General features: G+C 33.3%; 3 protein-coding genes across 10 annotated transcripts in view; 2 read left to right on the top strand and 1 right to left on the bottom strand.

The window, feature by feature from the left end:
- Positions 1 to 507: 507 nt before the first annotated feature.
- Positions 508 to 12,604, top strand: LOC117238287 (leukocyte elastase inhibitor). The gene is made up of 6 exons (XM_033503082.1): positions 508 to 893; positions 7,792 to 8,096; positions 9,161 to 9,499; positions 9,614 to 9,870; positions 10,718 to 10,847; positions 11,025 to 12,604. Exons 2-6 carry the CDS (start codon positions 7,794 to 7,796, stop codon positions 12,030 to 12,032), a joined length of 2,037 nt encoding a protein of 678 aa, XP_033358973.1. The 5' UTR covers positions 508 to 893; positions 7,792 to 7,793; the 3' UTR covers positions 12,033 to 12,604.
- A 190-nt stretch (positions 12,605 to 12,794) lies between these two features.
- LOC117238288 (GTP-binding protein 2) overlaps positions 12,795 to 27,411 on the bottom strand; it is a 30,491-nt gene continuing 15,874 nt past the window's right edge. The window contains exons 1-7 of one of the 3 annotated variants that reach the window (XM_033503085.1): positions 17,319 to 17,559; positions 15,915 to 16,193; positions 15,535 to 15,828; positions 15,143 to 15,403; positions 14,681 to 15,071; positions 14,305 to 14,590; positions 13,934 to 14,218 (exon numbers count right to left, since the gene is read on the bottom strand). In XM_033503085.1, coding sequence (XP_033358976.1) covers positions 13,934 to 14,218; positions 14,305 to 14,590; positions 14,681 to 15,071; positions 15,143 to 15,403; positions 15,535 to 15,828; positions 15,915 to 16,191 — 1,794 coding nt within the window. In that variant the 5' untranslated portion in view covers positions 16,192 to 16,193; positions 17,319 to 17,559. Of the gene's footprint in view, positions 14,219 to 14,304; positions 14,591 to 14,680; positions 15,072 to 15,142; positions 15,404 to 15,534; positions 15,829 to 15,914; positions 16,194 to 17,318; positions 17,560 to 27,411 lie in introns of those variants that run through there. The other 2 variants (XM_033503083.1, XM_033503086.1) reach the window with 2 other exon arrangements.
- LOC117238284 (BTB/POZ domain-containing protein 7) overlaps positions 17,608 to 27,411 on the top strand; it is a 30,687-nt gene continuing 20,883 nt past the window's right edge. Inside the window, exons 1-10 of one of the 6 annotated variants that reach the window (XM_033503080.1) lie at positions 17,608 to 18,328; positions 20,228 to 20,324; positions 21,613 to 21,873; positions 22,052 to 22,416; positions 24,555 to 25,105; positions 25,306 to 25,469; positions 25,560 to 25,944; positions 26,020 to 26,172; positions 26,621 to 26,777; positions 26,903 to 27,075. In XM_033503080.1, coding sequence (XP_033358971.1) covers positions 21,632 to 21,873; positions 22,052 to 22,416; positions 24,555 to 25,105; positions 25,306 to 25,469; positions 25,560 to 25,944; positions 26,020 to 26,172; positions 26,621 to 26,777; positions 26,903 to 27,075 — 2,190 coding nt within the window. In that variant the 5' untranslated portion in view covers positions 17,608 to 18,328; positions 20,228 to 20,324; positions 21,613 to 21,631. Of the gene's footprint in view, positions 18,329 to 20,227; positions 20,325 to 21,595; positions 21,874 to 22,051; positions 22,417 to 24,554; positions 25,106 to 25,305; positions 25,470 to 25,559; positions 25,945 to 26,019; positions 26,173 to 26,620; positions 26,778 to 26,896; positions 27,076 to 27,411 lie in introns of those variants that run through there. The other 5 variants (XM_033503075.1, XM_033503077.1, XM_033503076.1 and 2 more) reach the window with 5 other exon arrangements.

Below are 27,411 nucleotides of genomic sequence, written 5' to 3'. Positions count from 1 at the left end.
AGGTCTTTTAAGTTTATGAAAACATACAAAATCATTGACTCTCGGCCTATTCACAAAAAAGAAATACAAGGGCAAAGATTTATTAATATTATAAATTATTATATTAATAAACCGTAGCAAAGATTAGTTTCACCTATTTGTTAAAGCATACTCTACTTTAGATAATCGATACATTTTTCCATGTAATGCCCATTTTGTGTATTTCCCTATAAAAGTAAAAAGTGCACTTCTTATGTGCTCGTATAATATTTACAATCGCACACCATATGTCCACCAATGCCTCTGATTTCAAGAAAAAGATATAGTACCGTTGACTCTGTCTCGTCACGGAAGCTGCTTTCAAAACGTGATATATATAAATTTTTGATTGTGGAACAGTCACTTATCTAAGAAATCCGTGGGTCAACAATATTTAACAATATTAGTTTTTCATAGGCTGACCCCAGCGCCAAGTTGTTCGATCCGGTCTCTAGAAATGATGTACAGTGACATCCCCTCTTTCGTATATACAAACTGTAGGAAGCACCGCGTACGGCAAGGGGAAGTGGCAGAGACGAAACCGGTAAATACAATAAAGCGCAACGGAGACCGTAGAAACTCAGTCGTCTCGTGGCTGTCGATCTATGAATAAGACGAGTACTGTGTTTCATTCAACCGACAAAGACACGCACGCAGAAGACCTTCGACTTTTTATTAAACGCACGTGACATTTTCATTTTCTTCACCATTCTTTATCCATTATCTCGTTTCACTGTCTTTCACGATACTACGACAAGTAAATTGGCCTCGACGATTTAATTTATCAGTGAAAAGAGCGCACGGTGATCCACTAGAAGCTGCAAGAAAAAGAGACGCGACATTTGGAAGAAGATACTCTGAAGACATTTGAAAAGGTATGTAACAGGACAAGAATCAGAGTGTTCTGTATAAAGATAGTTGAAGGAGGTCGAGGGATTCAGTGATCAGAATGCGGAGCTTGTGTCACATATTCTGATACCTGGCGTAATTCTATCAAAGCATTGAGGTTTTTGTTATATTTTCAAAGTTATGCCTAGACTGCGAATCTTTATGTAAGCTTGTAATTTTGTAAACGCAAACTATAAGGAAGTAAAACTTTAGCAACGATTTGTTTCACCTATTGGATATTAGAACGACTACTATATCTTATATATTTAACGTATTTTAATTGTCTTCATCTTCAAGTTTCTCATAAATGCACAAAAATCTATAATCTAGACAGAGGAATATTGATAGAGCAATATTTCTCTATTGTTCTATTTTTTACATTATGCTATATCTGGAATCTGGAATCAAATACTTTGCTAAATTTAAATTGAAACAAGGAATATATTGCCATTACTCAAATTTCATATCTATCTATAATCAACAGCCGATGCTTCATAAAATCTATACAAAGTTTAATCAGCTAATTCAGGTGTTTTCGCACTATCAGGTTTCGTTCATCTTTGATATATTACTTTTTTATTTATACTAATAAATATTGACAATTGTTTTTATCGATGTCTCAAATATAGATTCGATTGAAACTAAAAGGGGAGACTGAATTAAAAAGTTTCATTTGAGAAAAGTAGGAATATATTTTATATATTCGTAATATAATTTCAAAGAGAATGCTCGAACATCTATAGATGACTTTGTAAATACAAGATCGCAGAGAGGTTAAGATATTACTAGAGGTTAATCTCGAAGAGAAAGCTATCGTATGTAAATAAAAATTCATGAATATTTATACCTTTCTTTTTAAGATATGACGTTTGACTAAAGATATTCATTGCAAGTTGAATCATTTATAGAAGCTTTTTGATAGAATGGGATTATATTGGACATTTTGATGAATTTTAAGAAGGTAGAATTAAGTGCTAATAAAACATTTCTATGATAATAATTATAGAAGACTTGAAAATTTGGGATTATTAAGTTCTGCATACACGTGAAAGGATATTCGAGTATTTTGGCGATTTTTCGGAAAGTAGAATTCGATGATAATATCGTTTAGGTATAGAACAGTTCAAGTAACACGTGCAGGTATTTTGAATGTTTCAACGAATTTTGAGAAAGAGGAATTGAATAATAACTGAAATAAGTTATAAATGCTTCTTTCATGATTACATGATTATAATGGAAGTTTTATGGAAGTTCGGAGTACTTTCGTGATTATTCGGGAAATTTTTATGGGAATATAAATTTTGAAGGCACATGAGATTATCTGGAAAGTTCGGATGAATTCTGGAGGACAATTTTTGATTAAAAAGGAGACAGCTTAGAAATCATTGCAATTAATGCATTAAAGAATTTTTTTCTACGTCGAATACGATATACGTTTCATCGTTTAGGAAAGAAATAATACTTATTTGGGATTCTTCTCCCATTCAAATTTTTTTTCTCCAAAAGGACACAGTTACATTCAATGATTTAATAATTTACGTTTTGCGTCAAATAAAGGCAATCTCGAATGTATAATAACTAATCGGTGAACCAGTTTTAAAGAGGCATAGTACTAGCGATAGTAACGACAAGTAGCGATAAACGAGCGATAGTAGCAAATAAACAGAGAAATAATGGTAGCAATGATAAATCGTCGCGTTTGGTCAGACGATGCGAATTCTAACCGATGGAGGCAAATTCCGCGGAGTTTCCGGGAATGTGAAAAATCCAAATATTATTCGCGGAATCAATTTCACAAGGAGCAGATATCCACGTGATTGTGTCGCCAACAATTGCAGTATCCTGTAGCTGAACGCACAATCGCTCGACCGTTTGATTCCGTTTTTAACAGAAAGTAATTCAAAGGATATCACGATTGGAACGACGATATACGTATATGATTTGGAACAATTTTGCTGTTTATTGTTCCCAAACAATGATTATTTCACTACGTCGAATAATGATCATCCGGTCGTCGCCAAATTTCCAGTTACAGTGATTCACAGAAGTATGACACATTCTCCTTTGGCTAAAATATTTACGCACTAAAGCAATATATTAATGATATAAAAATGCAATATAATATAATATAATATAATATTATAAACATACTAGTTTGATATAATGATTAATTAATATAGCAACAAATTATAATATTTATAAAGCAGTAAAATAATATATTAACCTCAGGTTCTCTTGCACAATTCATCCATCATGATTGGTGAAATTTTACAGATTATCAGTTACAAGTTACCATTGGTAATAAATATCTTTGATTAGCAATAATAAGTTTGACGATGAAAGAAAATAAGAAAGTTTTGAAAATAAATTTTACATTGTATAAATTATTTGATGATATTATGCGACAAAAGATTACGAAATTGTAAAACAGGAATTTATAATATACAACTTCTAGTTTAAATTATATTATTGATTGAGAAATTGTCGTGCAAGATAGTATCTGTGAATAATAAAACTACCGTGCCTTTCGAAATAACGGGTCTTAAACTTCACATTTTTGCAGTTATTGAAAGTGTGCACGAACAATTTTTGACAGAATTATTCCTGACCTTTACTAAGATATATAGTTATATACATCTATTTATTTTCATCACATTACCAGTTATAATCCTCTGTCTACTATCTTCTAATATTGACATAAAATTTGTCTGTTTACAAATTCACTGTTTACATTTTGCCTAGAAGTTATTTGAGTCAAAGCTGAATCTTTGTATAACAAAGAAATTCATTTTTCATTCATTGTAGTTTATTGTAGTTTTGTTTTTCTATAACTGGGTTGTATAGTGTATTTAAGGTTTTATTTTTCAGTTGTTAATATTTAAAAGTCCTGAAATTCAATACACCTCGCATAAGTGAGTATACATCATACATAATAAGAAAGATACACGATTTAATACACATTAAAAAGGACAAATAACACGTCATAGCTTCACCATCAAATAGTAGATACATTATATCATCTGTCTTCTTTATTAATAACTATTCTTTGTATCTTGTAGTACAGGTCCGTCATACAACACTAGATGACATAATTTGGTAAAGTTCTAGCCAGTATACTTCATTCTGCAATTTTATTGAGCCATTTAAGACTCAGACTAAATAACCACTAAAATTAGCCGCTTAGGTTTCTGAATAGTCAGAGTAATAAATAAAACGTACGATGTGATATTAAAATCAAAGAATTATCAAAATGCACGTAGAAACAACTAATTTGACTTCTCAATGATTGAATACATTCTTAAGTATAACTCACTCTTGAACATCTTTTCTCTCTTTTTCTTTCAGTTTCACAATTCATGTTTTATTACTCATAAAACTTATCGATTGTATCGACGCGTAACTAAAAATTGAAGAATTATGGTCGAGCGTATTACATTCGGAATCAGCAGGTGATAAGGTCTTCATACAAGGATATATAAACTATGACGCTTAATGAATTACGATGATATTAAGTTCTTCATCTTCATCTTCGTTCTCTCTCTATGCCTCGTTGTCCTACACTTTATCAAGGATAACACTTGAATCCTGTTAAATCTTCTTCTATCAGTGATCAGCAATGATCCTTTCAGACACGGATCTTCAACGAAGATGGATAATTATAGAGGGTCATCGAGTTCGTGATAGGCATAAAATTCCTACACTCGAATGACTAGTTTATTGGAGATGCGCTTGTCATGACTATACATGGCAATAAAATAGAGAAAGATATAATTGGAAAATCGAACTTTCAAGGAATGGTAGACTTAGTCATTGATGCAATTTTGAGATAGACACCTGCTTCCAAGAAGACAATTTGTAACGAAGGTTAAGAAAATTTTTAGAGATAAAGGTGAATTCTTCGATATTTCTGTTACTGTTCGATTATATTAATTGATGAATTCTGGGGATTTAGATAGTCAGTTTCCTTTTGGGCTTCCATTGTTCTTATTTTGTATGAAATTATATATAGGAGTTACAACAAGCGGAATTTTTCAATTCTGAAAGTAGAATTCGCAACAAGCATTTTGATTGGAAAGGAGATTCTTAAAAGGTCAGGCGCGTGGTATAATCCCGCGTTACCTTTCTTTTGGGTTTCTATTGTTTTGAAACTGCAGATAATTATATTAGAGATATATTGAATTGGACCAGGTGAAAATTGTATTTCTGAAAATAGAATCTCCATGCATAGTTTCAATTGGAAAAAAAATTCTGAAAATATCAGAAATACGAAACTTCTGGCTTTTTGATAAAATATATATTACCAGAAGAAAAACAAGCTTTTATTCATATATTCTATAAAAGGTTATTTAAATTTTCGAAAACACAAATTCCTCGAAATCTATTAAATTTTTACTACAATTACGTACTCGTGTAATCACAAAAATTTCTATAAATCTGCAAGTTAGGTCTTTCGACTATTCCACTACTTCTAATATTAAATTATAAACTATCTCAGTTATCGTGCATTACGAAACATTTCTCCTTCCTTCCAAAAGCGAATTAAACGGATAAACCACGTTCTTCCTACAATTACAAAACATCTCAACAATGTCTTTTAACTATCTCATCCAATATCAAATCTCGTAAGCAGCTGAGTACATTTACCTTTTACGTTTCTTTCAAACAACACTGAAACAATCGATCCGTAAAAGTGCACCTGGCCGTTAATACGATTTTACGACGCATATTCGTGCACGTTTATACGTTTCATTCACTTAAAATGTACAGTTGAACTTATGTGTCTCGGCCATGCATCATCATCGTTCATCTCGCAGCCGACTAAGGATAACGTTTGATGTGGGTTTTCCCACTGGATGCTCGCTACCACGATAATGTCAACTCTAATCTTCAATGACGCGAGCAAAAACATTTTATAGTGTCGTGAAATATCCGCAGACAGATCGATACCTAACGCTATGTGCGTGTAACAATACATTAGTATCTTCGTTATTCTCTCGCCAGTGGAGGAACGACGTATCTGTTAAATAATACCAAAATTAGCATCGTTGCTTTCTTAATCGCTTAATGATGATAATGGATAGTGACGTTGTTGTATCGTAATTATTGCTACGTCTTGAAAATTAATGATTGATGTTGAACAAGTTAGGGTAGAGCAAATATCGCATGTAAAGAAAATTATTAATAAATTTTCATCCTGTTCGTTAATTTTTCGATTTGGTAATAGATAAGATGGGAATCGTACTGACATTGATATTCTAATAAATCGGTAAGTTAAATTTTTCTGAGTTTGTCTTAAAATAGGTTCTTAAATATGTTTTCTTTTTGCATAATTGTGTCGTTAACGAAAGAGATATAGAATTTCGATGAATTCAATATTTGAAAAAAAATACTTTTAACAGGAATTTTTGTTGAAAATAAATTTTATTGTTTTTATATGAATTTGTGAAAAAAGAGTTTTTTTGGTAAAATAATTTTTAGGATAAAATACCTGTTAATTAGAAGCTACTTTTCAATATCTTTTAACAAACTGACGCTAATATTTCCATATTTTCAATCTAATTTATTTACAGTGTTTATATGAATAGTTAGTACTATTAGTTAGTAACATATGCAAATAGGAAATTGAAATGACCATATGTATCTTGGTGAAATGATAACGAAACGTTTAAATCAGTTGTAGCATATCATTACAGCAAAACAATTAATTGACAACGATTGAGCTACTTCCTTTTCATTTGCTATTACTTTTCGTTATAAATGAATGTATTTGTTAAAAATAATACCTCTCTGCTTCTTCTTTTCTCCTTCAGCATCCTTTTTCCTTTCCTAACAAATATGTAGAAAGAATGAAGAAGCCCTGCATTCTTAAATTCAAGGAATTTCGCTTTTAAAAGCAGATGGGTTAAGTGTAGTATGCAAATAGAGTTGTGCGATTCCGTAAACGTTGTTTACGTTACTGCACATACTTATAATTTCACGTATAAGAGAAAAAGAAAGAGAAAAAGAAAAAAAGAGTGCATGGATATCATAAGTTTTACGAATATACAGAGAAAATGAATATTTATGAACCAGAAGCTACTGTTTCGAATGTTCTTATACTTTTCGTCGAGGACTTGTTTTATCAATATTTTTCCCCCATCAATCCTCCTATTTAATTTAATTTAATTCTCATTTTTCTCTGATCAGTATTCTTTAAATTCTTTTTTAATGGATTTTAAATATGTATATTCTTCGGTCCAAAATTAAATTTGTCGCGGTCACTGACAAAAATACGCGAAGAATCGGAATAAAGCAGCTAAGTCATCCATTAAGTATTTATCCTCGTTGAGTTTTTCGAAGCTTAAATTCCTATTTCATCTCATTTATCGCACTAATAATTCGACGTTGATTGCGGAATTTACAATTCGTGAAAAAGATGACCACTAAAAGCATATTATATTTATACCTGCACTCGACTGATTAACAACGGTAAAATTCTAAAACTGGTTTTTAAAACATCACCGCTCTCCTCTAGTATATTGGAGGGTAGTTTACAAAGAAAAAACTTTGAAACTATAACTAGAGTGCAGATATTTATGGGCATTCACATTATTTTAATAATAACATTGGAATGTTAGTGTCTTCAGTCATTTATGTGTCATCGTATTTTGCTGATATTCGTATACTAGAGTGCTCAATCATTTACGTATAATATTTTCCATTGACTAACTTTAACAGTTTTGTTCATAACAAATTTCAATTTTCATATTTCGATACTATTAAAATATTCGAATCCTTCACAAAGCGCCTGTTTCTAATACTTTACCTTACAATTTTAACTACAAAAATAATTACGCACATATCACAAAAATATGTCTAATTACCATTATCTGTTTTTTTTTGCAGAAATGAAGACTGCGCTTATATTCCTGTGTCTCACGGCCACTTGCTTTGGTCAACTAATCTATCCGGACGATAAATTGCTCGCGTCTACAACCGTTCCTTCGTCCATTTTTCCAAATATCCCTCAAAATGTACAGTCACAAGATTCTGTGAAGAGCACAATCAATTCCTATCAAGTAAATTCACAATTACCACGAACTTCACCGCCAATACTTGGACTCGGTGCACCGCGAAGAACAAAAGCATCATATCCAACTACGGTCTATCCGGCTGTTACCGAAAACACGTTGCAAGACTGGGGCGATCATGTAAGCATAAAAACACTTGTTAAAATAAGTACTTAGACTGTACCCGGTTAAGTGTAATTTTTTCTTTATTCATATGAATGATACATATCTAGTTGTATGTACTATACATATGTATATGTGCTTTTTGGAAAATAAGGATACGTGGCAATTGTTTTTGTAGCCACTGTACGTTTAAGACTATTATTCACGCTGTGTATTAATCCTTTTTAAGTCTAAAGTAGCTTCAAAATATCATAGAATCACCCAAAAAGTACTTATCACGTTTTTCTGTTGTGAGCTTGAAATATTGTTTAATGGATGGAAATATACGAAATTCTGTTTAGCGTCTTAACGTATAAAGATTAAGTACGTTTTCGTTCTGCATCGTGAACGCGCTAAGAAATTTTCCAACGACAAAAAAATAGAATTTAATCTAAAAAAAAAAACAAATAATGCAAGAGAATTAAGAAGGTATACAGTGAAAGGTTTTGATAGAAGCTTTGGGTGATTACAATTCAATTCATTATCGCATGAGTCACGAAGAGTAGCAGAAGTGTGTAACTTATGAAATTGTGAAATACTCTTGAGAAATTCATGATGAGAATAAAAGGTAGCATCAGTGATGCAAGTTGCCCGGTAAACATTAACAGTTGAACAGTGATCTTGAAGTTTCATACGGATAGATTAATGATACCTTGATGGTAATTTGCGGGTTTTCACTTTTTTCGTATTTTACCAGCGTAAAATGTAATTATGCGTCGAATAAAGGTCTTGAAGTGTTTTTGAATTTGTGTAAATCGCCACAATCTTATAGCTTACAGCGCGTTACACAATAGAATACATACTGGGGTCGAAAAAGTTTACAAGTGTTGTTTAACTCTGACTGCACATTTTTCTTTGCAGTCACTGATGACGCGTAAACAGTTTACGTTTATTTCAATTAAACGAGCACGTTTCTTTTTCAAATCAGCGGAAGCTCTCGTAAAAGATATTTATTGAGAAAATTAAGAAAATCTTCCATCAATAGAATATACGAACATGTACTATTGGAAGTGGATAATAACGTGTTTGTTACTACGTTACAGGTGAACAATATCATCGCTAATGGAGTACTGAAATTCGGTCTGGACGTAGAACAAGAGATTTACAGAACTCGAGGCGTATCCTTGATCGAGCAACGGGACAATATAGTTTTGTCGCCAACTAGCCTTGCCGCAATATTGGCAATCGTTCTTGCAGGTTCTGCGGGTAGGACTTTCGATGAAGCGTCCAAGGTTCTTGGATTAGAGGCCGGGATTGATATCTCACAAAATTCTGAGGTTGTTCACCAGATGTTTGGTGTGCTTTTGTCTCAACTTCAAAGTAAAGAATCTGCTGGGATACTTCTACCGCAATTGAATTTCGCCACAGCGGCATACGTGCAGGTAAAATTTCCTTTCACGAGCGAATTAAACTTTAGAAAAATGAAAAAGGAATTGGATTTCATTTGAAGTAAAACGAACGTGTAATTGACTATAATTTTAATGGTTGTGGTTTAGGATGGATTTCCAATACTGCCGCAATTCAAGTTACTTAGCAAAGAGATTTATCAAACCGATATATTCAACGTGGATTTTGCTAGAAATGGAAAAGGGGCAGAGGAGATGATAAACATGTGGGTGCGGCAGAAGACGAAAGGCAAAATTACAAGTATTCTAAACCACGTGCCGGGGTCAGGAACAGCAATGATTCTTTTATCAGCGCTCTACTTTAATGGAGAATGGGACCAATACTTTTTGGATGGAGCTACGAAAAGGTATCATTTTCCTTTATGAAGGAAGTTTATGTAGGTTTTATATAGAGAACATAGACCATTGTAATCTCTTTTCTTTGAGCGCTATGAACGAATCTATGCGTCTAGCAGAAGCTATTTGTGTGTACTAAGGACGCATATATACGTTTATCAACTTTTTCGACCTCTCCCGCGCTTGAGATTCTTTTACTAGTGTATGAGATGATACATGTGCATTTCTTAGCAACGACATAAACAAAAAAATGCAAGTTCATTTATCTTCTGTATGTGAATATGAATAATACCCCTTTTCACTCCGTTGTCGCCGCCGTGGCGACGTTATAAGAGGAATTAACAATTCCATTGTTGCCGCCATGGTGACGTTGTAAGTGTACAGGTGTACATATACATTATAACTCAGTTGCGCCTTGCCAACCAATATAGTTCACATTAGCAAAAGAAGTATTCATCCACACGAGTTGTTTCCGCTGGGAGTATTCAATACTCAAAGGGTTTAATAAGAAAAATTTGATTCAATCAACTAGCATTATTGAATTTTGTTTTTTAATATTATAATTATTAAAAAGAAACCAAGGATTTGTGTAATATTTCTTTTCGTTTCTATTTCTTTTTTTACTAAGCTCCTTCAATTTTATAAAAATATTTGTTCTATTCATGTTGTAATGGATTTCTGTAAAGTGCCTGTTATTTTATTACATTTTTTGTACATTAACAAAAGAATATAAGTTATTTCATTTAAGTATTTTAGTAATGTAAGCTTTTATACATCATTTCACCGTTTGACTCTTAATGGGTTAATAATCAGTTGCAATTATGGCGCATTATATAATTAATTCGATTGTTTAAATAGGAGACCATTCTTCATTGAGCCAAACGAGACAGTTAATGTCAACATGATGTACAATGGAGGAACGTTTCCGTTCTACTTAGACAAGAAATTGGGCGCGAAGATCATTGGTTTTCCATACAAGGGTCGCGAAGTAAGTATTTTAAAAATTCACAACAGATATAAGCTTTCAAATAATGTTATTTTGTTTCAATTCAAAATTAGTTATTCCAGTCTACTGTGACTAAAATTAAAATTCATCCGATCCTTTAAAAATTTCTATTACATACACATACATATCTTATCAAATTAATCCATAATTTCTTTTCAGCTCTCGATGTACGTTTTGCTTCCAACAACTCCAGGAGCAAAAGCTCTTCGAGAATTCAAGAACAAACTAACAGTTGACATAATCGAGAATTTAATTAAGAATGCAAAGAACGAAACATGTATCGTCGGTTTTCCACGAATGAAGTTAAGCACCAGCCTAAGTTTAAGGCCTACGCTCGCTGCTTTGGGTCTCGAGTCTTTATTCGATCCAGTAACAGCAGATTTGAGCCTCATATCTCAACCCAATGCCATAACCAATATGAATGGCAGAAACCAGACGAACGTGAGGCCATCAGAATCACGGCCGAAATCAAATCCTACCATAACTACTTCACAGAATGGTAACGAAAAAAGACCACAGAATCAAATATACAACGACAAGATATACTTCCCCTCTCGTTTCTATCCTTCCTCAGGATCGAGAAACCAAGGTCAAACGGGTCGTATGGTAAAACGAAATTACTTTACATACGAGGACAAAATTCGTGGTTATAACGTGGAACAATGGACGAATGGGTTTTCCCTCAGAAAGACTCGTGATATTCGTGACATTAAAGGAAAGAAAGATAGGAGCTCGTATACAGTGGAGGGCAGATCCAAAGAATATCACGATAATACAAAGATTGTAAATCTCGAAGAAAACAAGTATCGTTTCGAAGAACAAACAGGAAGAAATAGAAGGCAAACCAGACCAATTGATCAAAACTTCCTGGACTTTGTGAGACATCAGAATCTTCCATCATACGGGCTGGATAGTCTTAGAAATAGCGCAAATCTGGTCAACCCACATCTCTTCGCTACAGATGTTCTTCAAAAGGTAGAAATAGATATCACAGAAAAAGGTACCGAAGCCGCAGCCGTGACTGGCGTTGTATTGGAGCGTAATGGAAGTCAGAAGAAGTTCATTGCGAATCGACCCTTCATCTTCTTCATCAGACACGACCCATCGAAGCTCGTGCTCTTCTGGGGCACGATAAACGTTCCAACGCCAAATTATCCGACTACGTAATCTGAAACACAAGTCTTCCTTAGAATATGACGATGAAGACAACTATCGAAGAAAGTAATCACGTTGAACAATTACTAACATTCTTTCTTCCAATTGGTATTATGTATCACAGTTTATCTTCGCAGTAACGACCGTACATAAATTCATTTCTTCGTGAATAGTACTCGTCATGCGGGTGATTATCATCCTCGAATGAGTAATTTCGTTTGAAGGATCGATAAAAGAAACCGGTTTAGCCGAAGGAAACGGTTTTTCCTTTGCACGCAACAAGTTGATACAAATATTCACGCGCTATTTATTTATACGATTCTTTCCTTGAATCTCCGCCTTCGTAGGTTAGAGTTATACGCGTAATTATGAAAATAATCAAATTGAAAACTATATTTATAGATGCTATATCTGTATTTCCTACCTGTAATGGAACAGTATTTTCTCAGAATTTAATATTATATTATTTTACCTCCGACTACGATTTGACGTTATATTAAATGGTATATTGTTAGCGTAGGATTAAGTTATTGAGAGATTTTATGAAATCATATTGAATAAATGTCTGCGTTTCTTTTTTTCAATTGTGGAAATAATTGATTGAAGCAAAAATAATATCAAAAAGGTTTTGACATTATTATTGTCAAAGCCATATATATATATATATATAAATATTAGTTATCACTTTGTTTGATCTACTTATTTTTGGACAATAAAGACAGATTTTTTTTTAGATATAAAGATATGGTTCCAATATTTTAAATTCGCTTCAAATAGACATGTAAATTTTTCTGTTTTATTCAAAATATTTTACAGTTTATAATACAGCATTACACTTGAGATTTAATGTAAATAAAACAAAATCTTTTTTTGGACGGCTGCATAATGATTTATGATTACAAAACATTTTAACATGTGTTATGATATGTAACCTCGTATAATCTTGAAGAATTTACCATTTGCAATTTAGACACGTGCGCAAATACAACCGTCTTAAGTAACATTTTTTGATTCTTTGACAAAACATTTTTTCTTTTTATATATATAACACATATGTATAAGTATGTAATATAATTTCCTTTCTGAAAGTTCTATGAATTAAAAACGATACAGCACTCGATGCTTATCATTTCACAATAGTAGTCTATTGCGAAAATTTTTATTCTGCGTTTGTCAACTATAACGTTTTTTTAGTCTTTCGTTTCTTAAATACTAGCAGAATAAATAGATTCATAGCCAAAATGAAATTTTATAGAGAAACATTGCATTATTATAATGACTGTTCTCACAAAGAATTTTTAAACTGCAGTGTCACACACAAAAGGATGACATAAAGCGACCTTTTATTGCATATCACAAAATAAGCATAGTCGTCAGCGACTTCATAAATACTATAATGAAATAAAGGTACTATTTAAGGTCCATGAAATTTTATGATTCTAAGATTTTTCTCTCTTACAACTAAACTTATTTTCTCTTATGCACCTGAAGCAGAAGTATTCTTTTTTTTTTCGCTATCAATCAATAATTTTCATCTGACAATGTTCATTCTATACTTCTTCCGTTACCGAACAACACATTTTTTTAAAACAAAAAAGGCAAAAAGTATATTATCAAGACCAACTGTTCCTTGGCTTTCTCATATACAAAAAATTCTCTATTTTAAGAGCATAGAAAACTAAATTAAAGCAAGTTTAATCGTGTACATACATTCATTGTATTAAACAGAAGAAGAAAATCGAAAACAAACAAAACCACTGTGTGTTTTATAACGAATATTACCGGTATTTTTTAAATACTTGTGCCAGGCGCATGATATAATTACATCTAATATTACAGTAACTTTCTTATCATCTTCATAAATGTATTGCATACTTTAATACTTTTTACACGTAAAATTTTATTTGATTTACTTACTGTATACTGTTCTGCTGACCTATTAGTGGAAATATCTGTGTTATTTTACCGATTCCTTTAGTACGACCCTCTCGCAATAATAATCGCATACCGACGTGCAAATATTCCGGATGATTGACGAACCTAAACAACACGGATGCCGTATCGTTCGTTTGTAAACCTCTGTCTTTAGCGTCCATTATTCCTTTAATGATACACGTCTGCCTTACATTCCCTACATGCACAGTTGTTTGAAAACCAGAATATATTGCAGTTGCGTGGTACACTATTAATACAGTTGCCTAAGAATATGCACATAAAATTGTAATAAGTACTTTATTTGAATCTTATATGTATTTTAAGTGAGATATCATTATGTTGAACATACTTGAAAAAAAAGTGTAGCATGAGGTTGGTCCCATAGTGATATTAAAACCATTCCAGGTCTTAGATGGGGCAAAGGGGGGCTTCGATTTGTTGGTGGTGCTAATGTTAGGCTAGCACTCTGCGATGCTCTTACTAAACAGCATGGAGTTTTGTTTCGATGTAAGCTGACAACTTTAACAGGACTGAATTCACCGTCTGGTAAAGGGCCTACCAACAATCGAGTTCCAGGAGCGATTGCTCCTCTCACAAGCAATCCTCCCAAAACAGGTTCGTTCAAACCTGCTACTCTATATGAAATAAAAGAAAACAGCTTGACTTTATAATTCATATGGTTACTAAATATAATTCTAATTATATTTTTAGAAAAAAGTATACACCTGAAAGTTTCGTCAATTTGAAACAGACACGATTCAGGATCTGAATCTGCAGAATTCACGTTATATGGTGATAAATTCTTAATAAAATTTGTTAAATCTTCCAAACCCTCCCCGGTAACGCAACTCACATTGAAAACTGGTATTATATCTGATTCATAATTCCACGACATTTGACTGTTATTATACATTATTAATTGCTTACAATATCCCTGTGCATTAATGGCGTTCTCTAATTGATTTATTGTTTCGGATATACTATAAAAACCAAGATCGATCTTGTTTACAACTATAAAAAATGGAAGTCCCAATGTAAGACATAACGCCATGTGTTCTTGCGACGCTTCATTCATAGGCGGTGCTACAACTAACATCACGTGATGAGGTGAATATCCTGAAAGATAAGGTTATAAATTGCTCATTAATAAAATTTACAATTTACCAAGATAACTCGAGTTATCGTACCTGTGAGACCGAGTACCGTAGTCCTTAAATATTTACGATGACCGGCTAAATCTATAAATGTAACAACTTTCGACGCATGCTCGCATATTTCTTCTGCAGTTGCCATTTCCGCATAATTTAGAACATGCCCTTTGCTATCAAAGCCTATAATTTCGTGGGATATCGATGATGTACGACCTGTTTTTATCTCATGAAGGTGTCGCAACATATTCAGCCTTGCTCTCCCTCTACCATTATCTAGCTCACCCTGGGTTAATACACCTATATACATTTCAGATACATTAAAATTTACATTTCAATTCAATTGTTATAAACTAGATGAACAACGAATTTAGCAGAGTAAACTCTAAGTATATTTCTCTACCTTAAATGTCCTCTGCTAATCCTCTCACCTAAGAGAGTTGATTTTCCAGCATCCTGGGCACCAGTGACTGCAAGTCTCAAATCAATAATACTATCTTGATCCTCTCTATCCCCTTTCCTTAACTTTCTTATTAAAACTTCTGCTATCTGTCTTTCCTCTTTATTGTGATGTGTGGTTATATCTTTATTTTTAGAATTGGCATGTCTTTCACGTAGTATACTTGTTGTAGCACCTAATCTAGCTGCCATATCATTTAGAGTTTTTAATGATGCCTTCATGTCTTCTCTTGATAAGCCTGTTAATTTTCCATTATCTTCCACACCTAATAATTAAATAATGATATGATAAATAATAAAGTCACTAAAGATATATGATTAGATAATTATAATTTATAAAACGGTTTCATACCAATTTGATAAATAGCTTCCCCGTGGCCTTCTCTGAGACGCCATTTCATTTGTGTTACAAGATGTTCAAACCGTTGACTAGATGGATTTATTAGCTTTAGTTTATATTCAACATTACCCTGTTCAGGTTCTGGTGGCAGTCTTTCCTCCTGATCATCATCAATACTTGAATTTTCACAGTCTGAAATTCGATTTCCTTCATTCTCTGAATCATTCCAAGTATCTTTCTGGCTGTGTTTGTTATTATCTGGATCAAACAATTCCAAGAATGACTCCATATCTATAAATAAGAAACAATAACCATCATAAAATATATCTAGAACAATATTTAAAACAGTGTTCTATATTTAATGATTATATTTAATAAACAAAACAATAAATTATTTTACATGCACATAAAATCATTTTGAAAGCTTGAACTATTAATGATCATAACATTCTTTTGTTATTGTGGCCAACAATCTTGACTTAAATCTAGTTCATTACCAATTCATAAATTATAAGTTACATCATATGATATTGCATCATGTTCAAATACCTTAAGTTATATGTAGTGTATATAAAGTGCAATATTACAGTAAGCAGTGTTCATATATATATTATTAATTCATTTTATACATTACAAAAGTGTGCTTAATATAAATTTGCAACATGAGTATAATAAAATCTTAATACAAAAACATTAAAAAATTTAAACTAATAAAATAATTAATATTTAAGATTTTCAAATGATTGATTGGAATTAATTCATAAAAAATAAATGAAATTTATCTACTTGAAAATTTACAATTTTACATTGCTAAAATATTTTCAAATTACATAATGTTGAGTAATACAGAGCAATGTTAATCAATATCAATTAATATACATTTTCGCAATAAGCGCTAAATTAAAAATTACGTTATTTATTTATTTATTCATTTTATTCGTGAAATAAAATTCTATCGCTTACATAAATGATATATATGCATTACAAAAGTATTTCATGTAAATAGCTTTTTCTGCCCTCACGTTAATTCATGTTTATACAAATTTCTCTGAAGGAGACTTCGAAACATATTTAGGAGGACAACAACTTGTAAAATACTCGAGCGCGCCAAATCAATGGATCCACACTACGCTATAACAGCTGTACATATACATATGCAATATCGCTTGACTCAACGAAAACGAAAACAAAACTGTATGCAAACAAAGTTGTTTGTGATCCACGAGCAAGGATGTATTTATGGATCACAGTTGGTCGATTGTATCTGCCAAATACGATATTTACGGAGTTAAAAGATCTTATTGTCGAAACGGGAATGTATTGCAAAATTGAAAATGATCTATATGATAAAGAAAACATCAAATGACTAGACGCGCATTTATGATGATTCAACGAGAAACGGCTGAAAAGACTTACTGCATTTTACAAACAGTAGTTTTCCCTTCGCAGGACGTATACTCCTGAAATCGAAATCGCGTTCGACACCCACGTCAGAGTTGAATAACACAGCATGCGAACCTCTCACTTTCCCTCCCGCTTTTTTCAACACCTGACTGTGCACGATTCAATCGAGATCTGACTGTTACCAGCCTCGGCGATTCATTCTTCTGCGCTTGAAACAAATTTAGTTCCAATTCCAATCGAAAATTCGTTGGAGATGACGCTGCGAATGCGTTCATTGTGGCTCCACCTTTAGGGTGAAGAATCTATTAGTTCCATGGAAACGCAGGGTAACAGTTCGTAACAACCGTTCCATGGAATTCGTTTAAACAAAAACAAACCGCGTTATTCTTCGGTGATATCAAAGAAATATATTTTATTGCCACTGCCATTAACGATCAGTAAACCTAACCTCTTTGTCGCTCCAATTCTACCAAGATTTGGACATGGAGTACTTCATCGCGGAATTGTGTATTCGCGCATGATCAGATGTAATATAAATCTTTCGGTGTCAGAAAAATTCCTTCTCTGTGTGTATGCCTTAAACGATTCTGTTATCTGTGAAAGCGTCGTGAACGTAAACAATACTATTTCACACATTATTTTTAACGTTCCGTGTTATTTTCGTTTCGCCTATCGTCGAGCTCATTACAGTTAGCAATGACTGCCGTCGAGGTTTGTTTTCGTGCGACCAGACGGTCTTCTGTGTTCCCAATAATACGTTGTCGTCTGTATGGCTCTATTTACTTAACGTGTCTGAATGCTCGTCTCTCGTAAACCTGTCTCATAGATTTCGTTAATACAGAAATGCGAGGTACAAATGATACATATCGTGCCGCGATTAACTTTTATTTACATGCAGACTAAGTTGACGAGCATAAACATGGCCGTCGCGCTTTGTGATGATTACTTGTGCCAGTTTGAATTCAAGGAAGTCCCTCGAGAATGGAAATAATGGATGGAACGCATGCACCCGAGATATCCAGGTAACGAAACACTTCCGTGCTTCCTGGACGTTCCCGACGTACTCTGTGATTATATCTCTATTTAAGATCTTATTGTATCTCGATATTATCGTCTACCACGTATACCTGCACGCTCGTTATTAGATATGTGCTCCTCATTCTCTTTTTTTTTTTTTTTTTGTTCTCTATTCTTTCCCCACGTAATCGCGGAGGTGACTGAACTTGCTAAGCGTACGTCATACGCATTGTTACACGTAACGCGATTGCAATCATAGCTCAGCTGACTACTATTGACCTATTGATGTGTTACTGTCAGTAGAAGTTCTCTGGCTTACTGTTTTGTAATGGAGTTACTGGGTGTTCTGCCTTTTTATTTTTTCCTGTGTTGTGTTCTTCACCCTTGCTTTGTCGAATTAGTGGTGTTTTTAGTGAATTTTGTGTTATATTCGTTTAATGTAATGTGTTAGTGCAATTGGGTTTGATTGTACAATTATAAGTGCTTTATTTTTATTTTGTAGTACAAGTAATATATTTTTATCGTATATAGGAATGTAAATATTTATTTACAGTTCTTAGTTATTGTTTGATTTATATTTGGTTTTAATTGTCTCTGTGTTTTTATGAATTAGTTATATTTTGTATTGACGTATATTAAAATTAAAAATGTGTATATTTAAATGTAAAAAAAGTATATTTGAGAAATACATTTGTGTTAAACCAATTTTTGATTGTGTATTACATGTTCCTTTAGAATTATGCTTATGTAAATATGGGATGGAATACTTTGACCCATTTTGATATTTGTAAATGAATGCTCTACTTATACTTTGAATTTGTATATGAATATGTTAAAAAATTGTGTATTGGATATATGTTTGCAAAAAAAGTGTCTAGTAGGAGAATATAAGTGGCAGTTAAATCAGCTAAATACATAATAAATATTATGTAATAATAAAAAGTATATTTGAATTTATATTTTTGTTTAATATTATATAGTATATATTAATATATAAGTAACATATTTTTTAAAAATTATATATTTTGTAAGCTTTGATAGCACTTTGGTAGCAAGATTTTTAATACTCACTTTCTTTAATAATATTTTGAAATAAAGTTTTCTCCTTGATATCATCATATTTTATTTTTTGTATGTAAAGTAGATTAAATTTTAAAGGTCATTTAGATATTTATAAATGTTGGAATAAGGTTATATTTAAAGTTTGTTCCATGTACTTCCAATTGCTTATTTTAAGTTTCAAAGGGCAAAGTTGATTGGGATTGCCATTGGTATTAGCATTTCATCTTTAGCGTAAATTAATGAATGCAGTTTTTATGCATTCAGCATTACAATGTCATTGGCCTTTTATTTAATTGATTATATTATAAATATTTTCATTCTTATCATTAAAGATATCAGAATGTGCAAAAAGTTGTACCTATAATAATTAATAGTTGTAATCACTTGAATATTTGTTACATTCAAATGTAATAGACACTGATGATTATTATACAGCATTTAGATGCTTTGTATAGCATTCGACAAAACCAGTTTCATCATCGAGTCATATCTGTCACTTAAAATAATCAAATAAAGATTGCAACTGCACTAGTACACTTGTGACATTATACAATAAAAGAAACTAGTCCAAAGAGGTCACAAATACATCAGTGTTATCAATATTACGCTACTAAGCTAATTCAAAGTATTTGTTTCATTGCATTTGCCTGCGAGCAGTTACTTTTAATAGAGATTAGTGCTTATTTCCAAGGCTTCTGCATAGATGAGGCAAATTAGAGAGTTTTAAAAAGAAATCTTTACCTCCTAGAACAGCTTGATAAGAATAATCCTCGTAAGATTATTATATGACTTTAATATGTCATTCAGCATTTGATGACTTCCAAAAATTTGTTCATTTCAAGCCTCGATAATTTCGTCGGAAATGGATGAAAAATGTATCGAGCATTGAGCGTATCCATTTAAAAGGCGCTTCCGAATTCAATGCAGTGTACTTTCTAGGTAAATATCGTATGTTGGCTAAGAAAGTGAAAGTTTAAGATGCGATCAGCAACTTTCGTTATTTTTACGTAAATCGTTTCGTCACGTGCTTACACGTTCCTTTTTTTTCTTCCTTTTTTCTTTTTGTAAACGAAAAAGTTGGAGCAACACAATGAATAAATAAAAAACACTTTGAATGATATACATTCGAAGACGTTTAAAATAATTCGAGCTTTTTTTTTGTAGGCAGTAAATTCGACAAAATGAATTTTTTAGGTAGTATATATAGAATCGATCGTTGTGCATGGTTAAAATTTTAATTGTATTACGGAAAACAAGAATGCATTTGACATCGTTGCTTTGAAATATTGACCTTGATATGCATTAGTTTTCAACATTTTAACAAATATGCACAGGTAATGAATACCGTGTATAATAAAACAAATAGAAAGGAAGAAAGATATTTAAAGAAAAAAAAGAAAGCAAAAAAATTCGATGTCTATATGTGTGTGTGCGTGTGTTAAGATAAAATAGCAACTGATAATTATTTTTTTCCAAGTTGCTATATTTTCTTTTTTACATCATCACTCAAAATATACGATCGCATATTTGGTCAATGTTTAAAGTGACCCGTCTGCGTGGACTTAGATAAGAACGAGACCGGAAAGAAGTTTTTTAACAAAACATTTGTCCAGCGCAGACATTGTAAACTTTTCAATAAAATAACATCGAATAAGAAGTTTTTGCAAATAATATTTTTGTCTTTCGTCTTTTATCATTAAAGTATCTTTATGCGCTGATGTGGATGTTTAACATGTTTTGTGTCACGTGTAAATGATTAAAATATTTAAACGAAATGAATCTAAAGAAGAAGATCATTCTTAGGATTTATTTGCAGATCGTTAAAACTTTAGAAAAAAATATTAAATTTGATATGGTATAAAATTTATTAATGTCGCATAATGTCTATACATTGTTAATGGAAAATAAAATGTTTGAACATATTTTCAGTGAGAATTTCTATTTGACAAATGAAAATAATTATTAGAAACAGATACTCTTTGAGAAATTCTATGATACGAAACGTGTTAATATTCTGACAAAATTTAATTTATAAATTTAATTTGCAATTAAATTTATGTTTAAAATATCTATTAATTACGAAAAGATAAGAGAGACCTTCGAACAAATTTTCATAAACAATTTTGGAAAACAATATTCGAAGTTCGAGCGTGGTAATTACGCGTGATAAACACGAGTGGAATTAAGGAGATGTGTTTATCGTATAAAAGGTGCACAATGATTTCAGGCTGTTGTCTGGGTGAGCAATGAATGTATTCCGAATTTTGACACCGTGTGTATTGCAACGTAGACGACCAAAGGAGGTTGATAATTCCGATAAAAGGGATTGCTGGTTCGTGAAAAGACGGCGTGGAGATGCTTCCTACATGATACATAGAATGGGTGCTTCTGCATCGTCAAGCATTACCAGTGTAGGTGGAGATTCGGTCCAAGCAGCTAGACTTTCATCCTCTGGTAATCCACCTGATCAACATGGCATTGCTATCAGGTATTTAAACATTTAACATTGGATCTCGTTATTTGAATCGCTCCGTTTCTCTTCATCGGCTAGATCTGTATACTATAGAGACCTTATTTTAACGATATTCGCACAACTGCGGGTATCTTTAGATGCGCTTTAATGAGCTCTGATCTTTGATCTTAAAAATCGTATGTCCAATTTGCAGGGAAAAGAAGAAGAAAATGACGGGGTTCGCGACTTTACGGAAGAAGTTCATTCGAAGACGTCGGTCTTCAAAGGCCTGCGACCATGGTAGGATAATCCGAGATTTGGTCTCAACATGGAGCCATTTAGAGGCAACGGCGCTTTTGGAGGAGTACGAGGCGTTGGCTGCATTAAAGGATCTCCATGTTCAAGCCGAATTAGCTAGACCACCGGCTGCCACATACAAACAGGATTTGTCGATGTTGTACGACTATAAACATTGTTCTGATGTGGATCTCGTCTACCGAGGGGCATGCTTCCCTGTTCACAGAGCCCTGTTGTCAGCCCGTTGTCCCTACTTTAGGGATTTGCTGGCTGGATGCCCGGGTATATAATTTTTTTTGTCTTTGGAGTAATTTAACACGTTCACTGCTTGTTAGCCTTCTATTACTTACTATCTGTATCTTAGCAAGTCATTTTTATATAAATCCTATCTTTATAACGTAAGATTTTATATATGAATATAACATGTGAAAAATATGATATAGTATTATGAAATAATCATGTAAAACTCGATGAACTTGTAAGGAGTGCGAACTATAGTGCAGATAAAAGTGAAAGTGCTGATGGGCCAGAAGGGATAGGAAATCCTCATGGGTCATCGGGCTCAGCGACAAGTCCATGCCCCTTTCGGAAAAGGGGGTATCTGGAAAGGCGAACGTGACTATATTTGGTCATAGACTGTAAAAACGCGTGTGTGGTGGGAGTACGAAAACCGTTAAAAGGGACGCTTTGTTGTCTAAATAATTATAGTTTTCTGTTTTGTTCAATCTTGGTTTGAGCCCCCAGAAATTATAGTGATTTTATCTTATATATATATATATATTTTTTTTTATTAATCTTAGTCCGTGCCTTTTGGCTTTGGACTTGTTGTGCTCCCTCCCTGTCGTTCCTCCCCCTCTTCTACTGCTCTTCTCTTCACTATTATTGCTTTCAGTTCTGCCAGTCCTTCTCCAGTCTCCTTCAGCACTTCCCCCATGTTCCTTGCTCCTCCTGTAATCTCGCATTCCTCTACTATGTGCCTCAAGTCCTCCTCTCCTTTTTTGCATAATCTGCATCCTCTTTCTCCCTCCTCTTTCCAGTGTTCTCTTGCCCTGGTTTCGTTGCCACATCTAAATCTTGCTACCATACTTCTGTCCTCCCATTTCATCTTTCCTTCTAGGTACTTTGGTAGTCTTTCTTTTGCTATGTTTCTGTAGTATCTGTTGTATTTAGATTTCCTTATTCTTTTCTCCCTCTCCTCTGTTTCTCTTTTCCTTCTTTTTTCTATGATCTGGTTCGCTGTCATCCTTTCTTGTCTATCTCCTGCCTCTCCTTGAGTCCTTCCCTCCCTCACCTCCTCTAGCCTCATCTTTCTTTTCCTTGCTCTTTTACCTTCCTGGCCCTTTCCCCAATTCCTTTCTCTCTCCTTTATACATTCTTTCACCAATTCCTTCTTCGATTCCAAGGCTTTCTTCTCATACCTTACTGCTCTTTTCAGTGCCTTTTCTCTAATTTCCTGATTTGATCTTATATATATATTTACAAATGATAAAACAGAAAATTATAATTATTTAACTAAAACTTTCTTAATAAATTAATGTATTACAACTAGAGTAACTAAATCAATACAACTAATCAACTCGTAACCACTAATGACAACTCACAACTCATGTCAATCAATGATAATAACAACTTTTTCCACTAAAGCGTCCCTTTTTAACGGTTTCTGTACTCCCACCACACGCACGTTTTTACAGTTGTCCATGAGCAAATATGGTCACGTTCGCCTTCCCAGGTACTCCTTTTTCTGGAAGGGCCGCGGACATGTCGTTGGGCTCGATGACTTATGGGGATTTCCCATCCCTTCTGGCTCGTCAGAACTTTCGCTTTTGCACTGTAGTTCGTACTCCTTACAAGTTCATCGATTTTTACGCGGTTATTTCACGATACTACATTGATAAGATCATTTTTCTTGATCTTTTTATTTTTATGTCGTTTAGCAACTAAAAGAATTTATTTGAGTATAAAATAGCAGAAGAGAAGGACAACTTGATAGATTTTGAAAACAGATGGTTCATCCATGATAATTTTTAAAAGACGACTAATATTAGTTTAATCATGTTACTTTAGCTTGGTTATCATTCTGCATATATATACATATACAAAGTAATTATAATTTTTTAAATGCTCAAGAAGATAACAAAAATGCTAAAAATCCTAAAATCAAATGGAAAGGTAGTTTTAATGTGGAATTAGTTATCAACATATTGTATTTTAAAATCGCTCTTTTATAAAAGACGGGAAATGTGCCTTATTATGTTTTTCATTTGTAACTTTCGTATATGATTTATATGAATTATTATGCAAGATTATTTCCGAACTCTGTATGTTTTAATTTATACTCTATATCAGTACTGCAGTGGACGCGTTAATCACTTGATGATTGAATTAAACAAATTAATTTTAATTTTGTTAAATCGTAGGATACGGTGCTAGAATATGTTTGGAGCTGAGAACACCGAATCTCGAAGTACAAATGTTTTCAGCATTATTGCGATATCTCTACACTGGTGATATTTGTCCACATGATGCAGCTCTGGAGGCGAATCTCTTGCGACGACTGAGCGAAGAATTCGGCACACCGAATCCGCTGGAACATGATCTCAGATACCTGTTGGACACCGGTGATTACGCGGACGCTGCGTTAGTGTTCACATCGGACAGTGATTACCAGAGACCAGATAGTGGAAGTTCAGAATATGGATTCCGGCCAAAGTTAGAACTGCCATGTCATAAAGCGATACTTTCTGCGAGATCCCCGTTCTTCAGAAACTTAATACAAAGACGGACTAGATCTGGGGAAGATCACACAGAAAGAGCGCTTCATATACCCACTAGAATAGTTTTGGATGAGAGTGTAATACCCAAACGATACGCCAGAGTATTGTTACATGCAGTGTATTTAGATACAGTTGATTTATCGTTAATTATGAGAGGTAATGGTTGCGGGAACAGCGCTGGTAGTCTTGGAGAGGTAATTATATTATTTCCATAAATATACCTTAACTAATTTTTTGAGCCAAGATCAAATGTAGCTTACGTCTATATGAATATTTATTGCTGTTTTTTAAGTACTTTATTTATTATTTAAATAAGAAAGTTCTATTAGTAATTTCAAGAAAGGTAATTTATCGTTTGATTGTAAATTATCCTTGTCCATATGTTTGTTCTCAGGTTCAGGCTCTTACTCATACTGGACGTGTTCGACCAAGTCCCTTAGAAGAAGCGATGGAATTGTACCAAATCGGCAGATTTTTGGAACTAGATATATTGTCACAGGGTTGTGAAGATCTTATTTTAGAATACCTTACATTGGAATCGCTCCCAACTGTTTTGAAGTGAGTTTCCCATAATTTGAAACATTATTAAATGAAATGCACCTTTCAAGAATTCATTGTTCTTATCGATTTTCAATTATATTTTTACAGGTGGGGTAGTCAACCTCACGGATCGGCATGGGTACATAGACAAGCCTTGCATTATTTAAGAGAGGAATTCCAGCCAGTCGCTTCTTCTTCTATTCTCCATCAATTAGATCACGTACATTTGGCGAACGTTTTGCAAAGTCATTTCTTGCAAGCGAGCGAACTTGAAATACTGCAGGCGGTACTCAAGTGGGGGGAACAAGAATTGGTGCGTCGTATGGAAGATCGGGAACCAAATTTGCTCAGTCATACGGTGCACTCTGTGACAAGAAAGGGGTTGAAGAAAAGGGATTTAAGCGATATAGAGTTGCGAGAGATACTTAGCGAGCTTCTACCACTTGTCAGAATGGATCATATATTACCCCCAAATAGTGAAGCGCTGGCTCAAGTACGAAACATTAAACTCGCTCAAATATAGATACCCATCTTCATATGATGCTCAATGAAATTTTTATGTGTTTAGGCTATTAGAAGAGGATTAGTTTCAACTCCACCGAGTCATATGATAGGAGATGAGAGGGAGAATTTACGAATGAATGCATGGATAAGGGGAGGGAAGAAAAATGGATTTTTTGTAAGGCCACGCCTGTTCATGCCTTATTACGAGGAAATAAAGGTAAACGTAATTTTTATTTAAAAAAGAAATGAGTTTTTTAATAAGAAATTATAAGAAAATTAATCTCATTGCTAAAACAAATGTATCGAATAAAAACAAACTTATTTATATTCTGCAAGATTAGTTATGATGAAAATTATTTTATATCGATGACAACGTTGTTTACTAATATTATCATTTAAATCCATTAAGATACTTTGAGAGTGGTGCTTATTAATTATCATATAGAGCATTGTAAACAAAATTGTTGATTTGAAAATTTCTACATTATAACATGAATCAATATACAGAAATATCTTTCAAAATTAAACTGAAATGATTTATTCAAATCATTTATCATCAGTTCTTCTGTTACAGATTATTATATATCTTTCAATAATTATCAAGATACAATATAATTAGTTTGTGCTGATATATTCTAATCTAAGGTAAACAAATCTTTTTACAGTCTTTAGTTGAGGAACAAATGGTCCAAGAAGCAGATTTAGTGAGATTGCGAAGGCCACGGTATGTGGCCGATATTCCCGATGCCTTGTACATGGTTGATGAGAAACCAAGACCAATGGGTACAGCCGGAGTGGATGTTCTCGCCGCGGCGTTTCCAGGTATTTTGATCGCTATTTTCTTATCAAACTGTTTGACAGTTCTATTGTGTTTTGACAAGATATGGAGAAATTCACTCTTCCAAAACGAGAATGGGTATTTGTTATGTGTTCTATTTAAGTTCCAGATTCCGCGACCTTGGCAGCTATGCTGAAGCGAGAGCAGAAATTGAGGCAGTCTCCCAGTTGTCAGAGGGCTATCAGTTTGCCGCTCTCATCGCGACACGAAATTAATAGGCAAGTGCGACTACGTGTTGTGAGGGAGTTCAACCTACCTGACACGGTGGCGGATCTGTTAGAAGTGAGTACTTTTCTCCTCCTGTTTCGTAGAATAATTCTAGAGTCACCTGTACAAACAATTTTGGGATATTTTGAAAAACATAAAAGTCTGCACATCTTACGTAAACGAAATAATCTGCATAAACATTGTCTTGTTAACATACTCCTCAGAATTCAAAACAGAAAATTTTTATTTTTTAAGTTATAAATGAATGTATTTTCAGTTACTGCTTGGTGTTTTTATTATTTTTGCGCTGTCAACGAATATGTCCTGAATTATTGCTTGCTGTTTATATTTCATTTTTTTATTTTATTAACAAACATGATTTACATAAATGTCACTTGCAATCAACGAGAA

This window comes from Bombus vosnesenskii, unplaced genomic scaffold, assembly GCF_011952255.1.
Source record: "Bombus vosnesenskii isolate JDL3184/JDL3185 unplaced genomic scaffold, Bvos_JDL3184-5_v1.1 scf7180000013445, whole genome shotgun sequence".
Classification (NCBI taxonomy): Eukaryota; Metazoa; Arthropoda; class Insecta; order Hymenoptera; family Apidae; genus Bombus; species Bombus vosnesenskii.
Note: the sequence above shows the minus strand (reverse complement) of the source record. Positions and strands in the feature narration are given on the sequence as shown.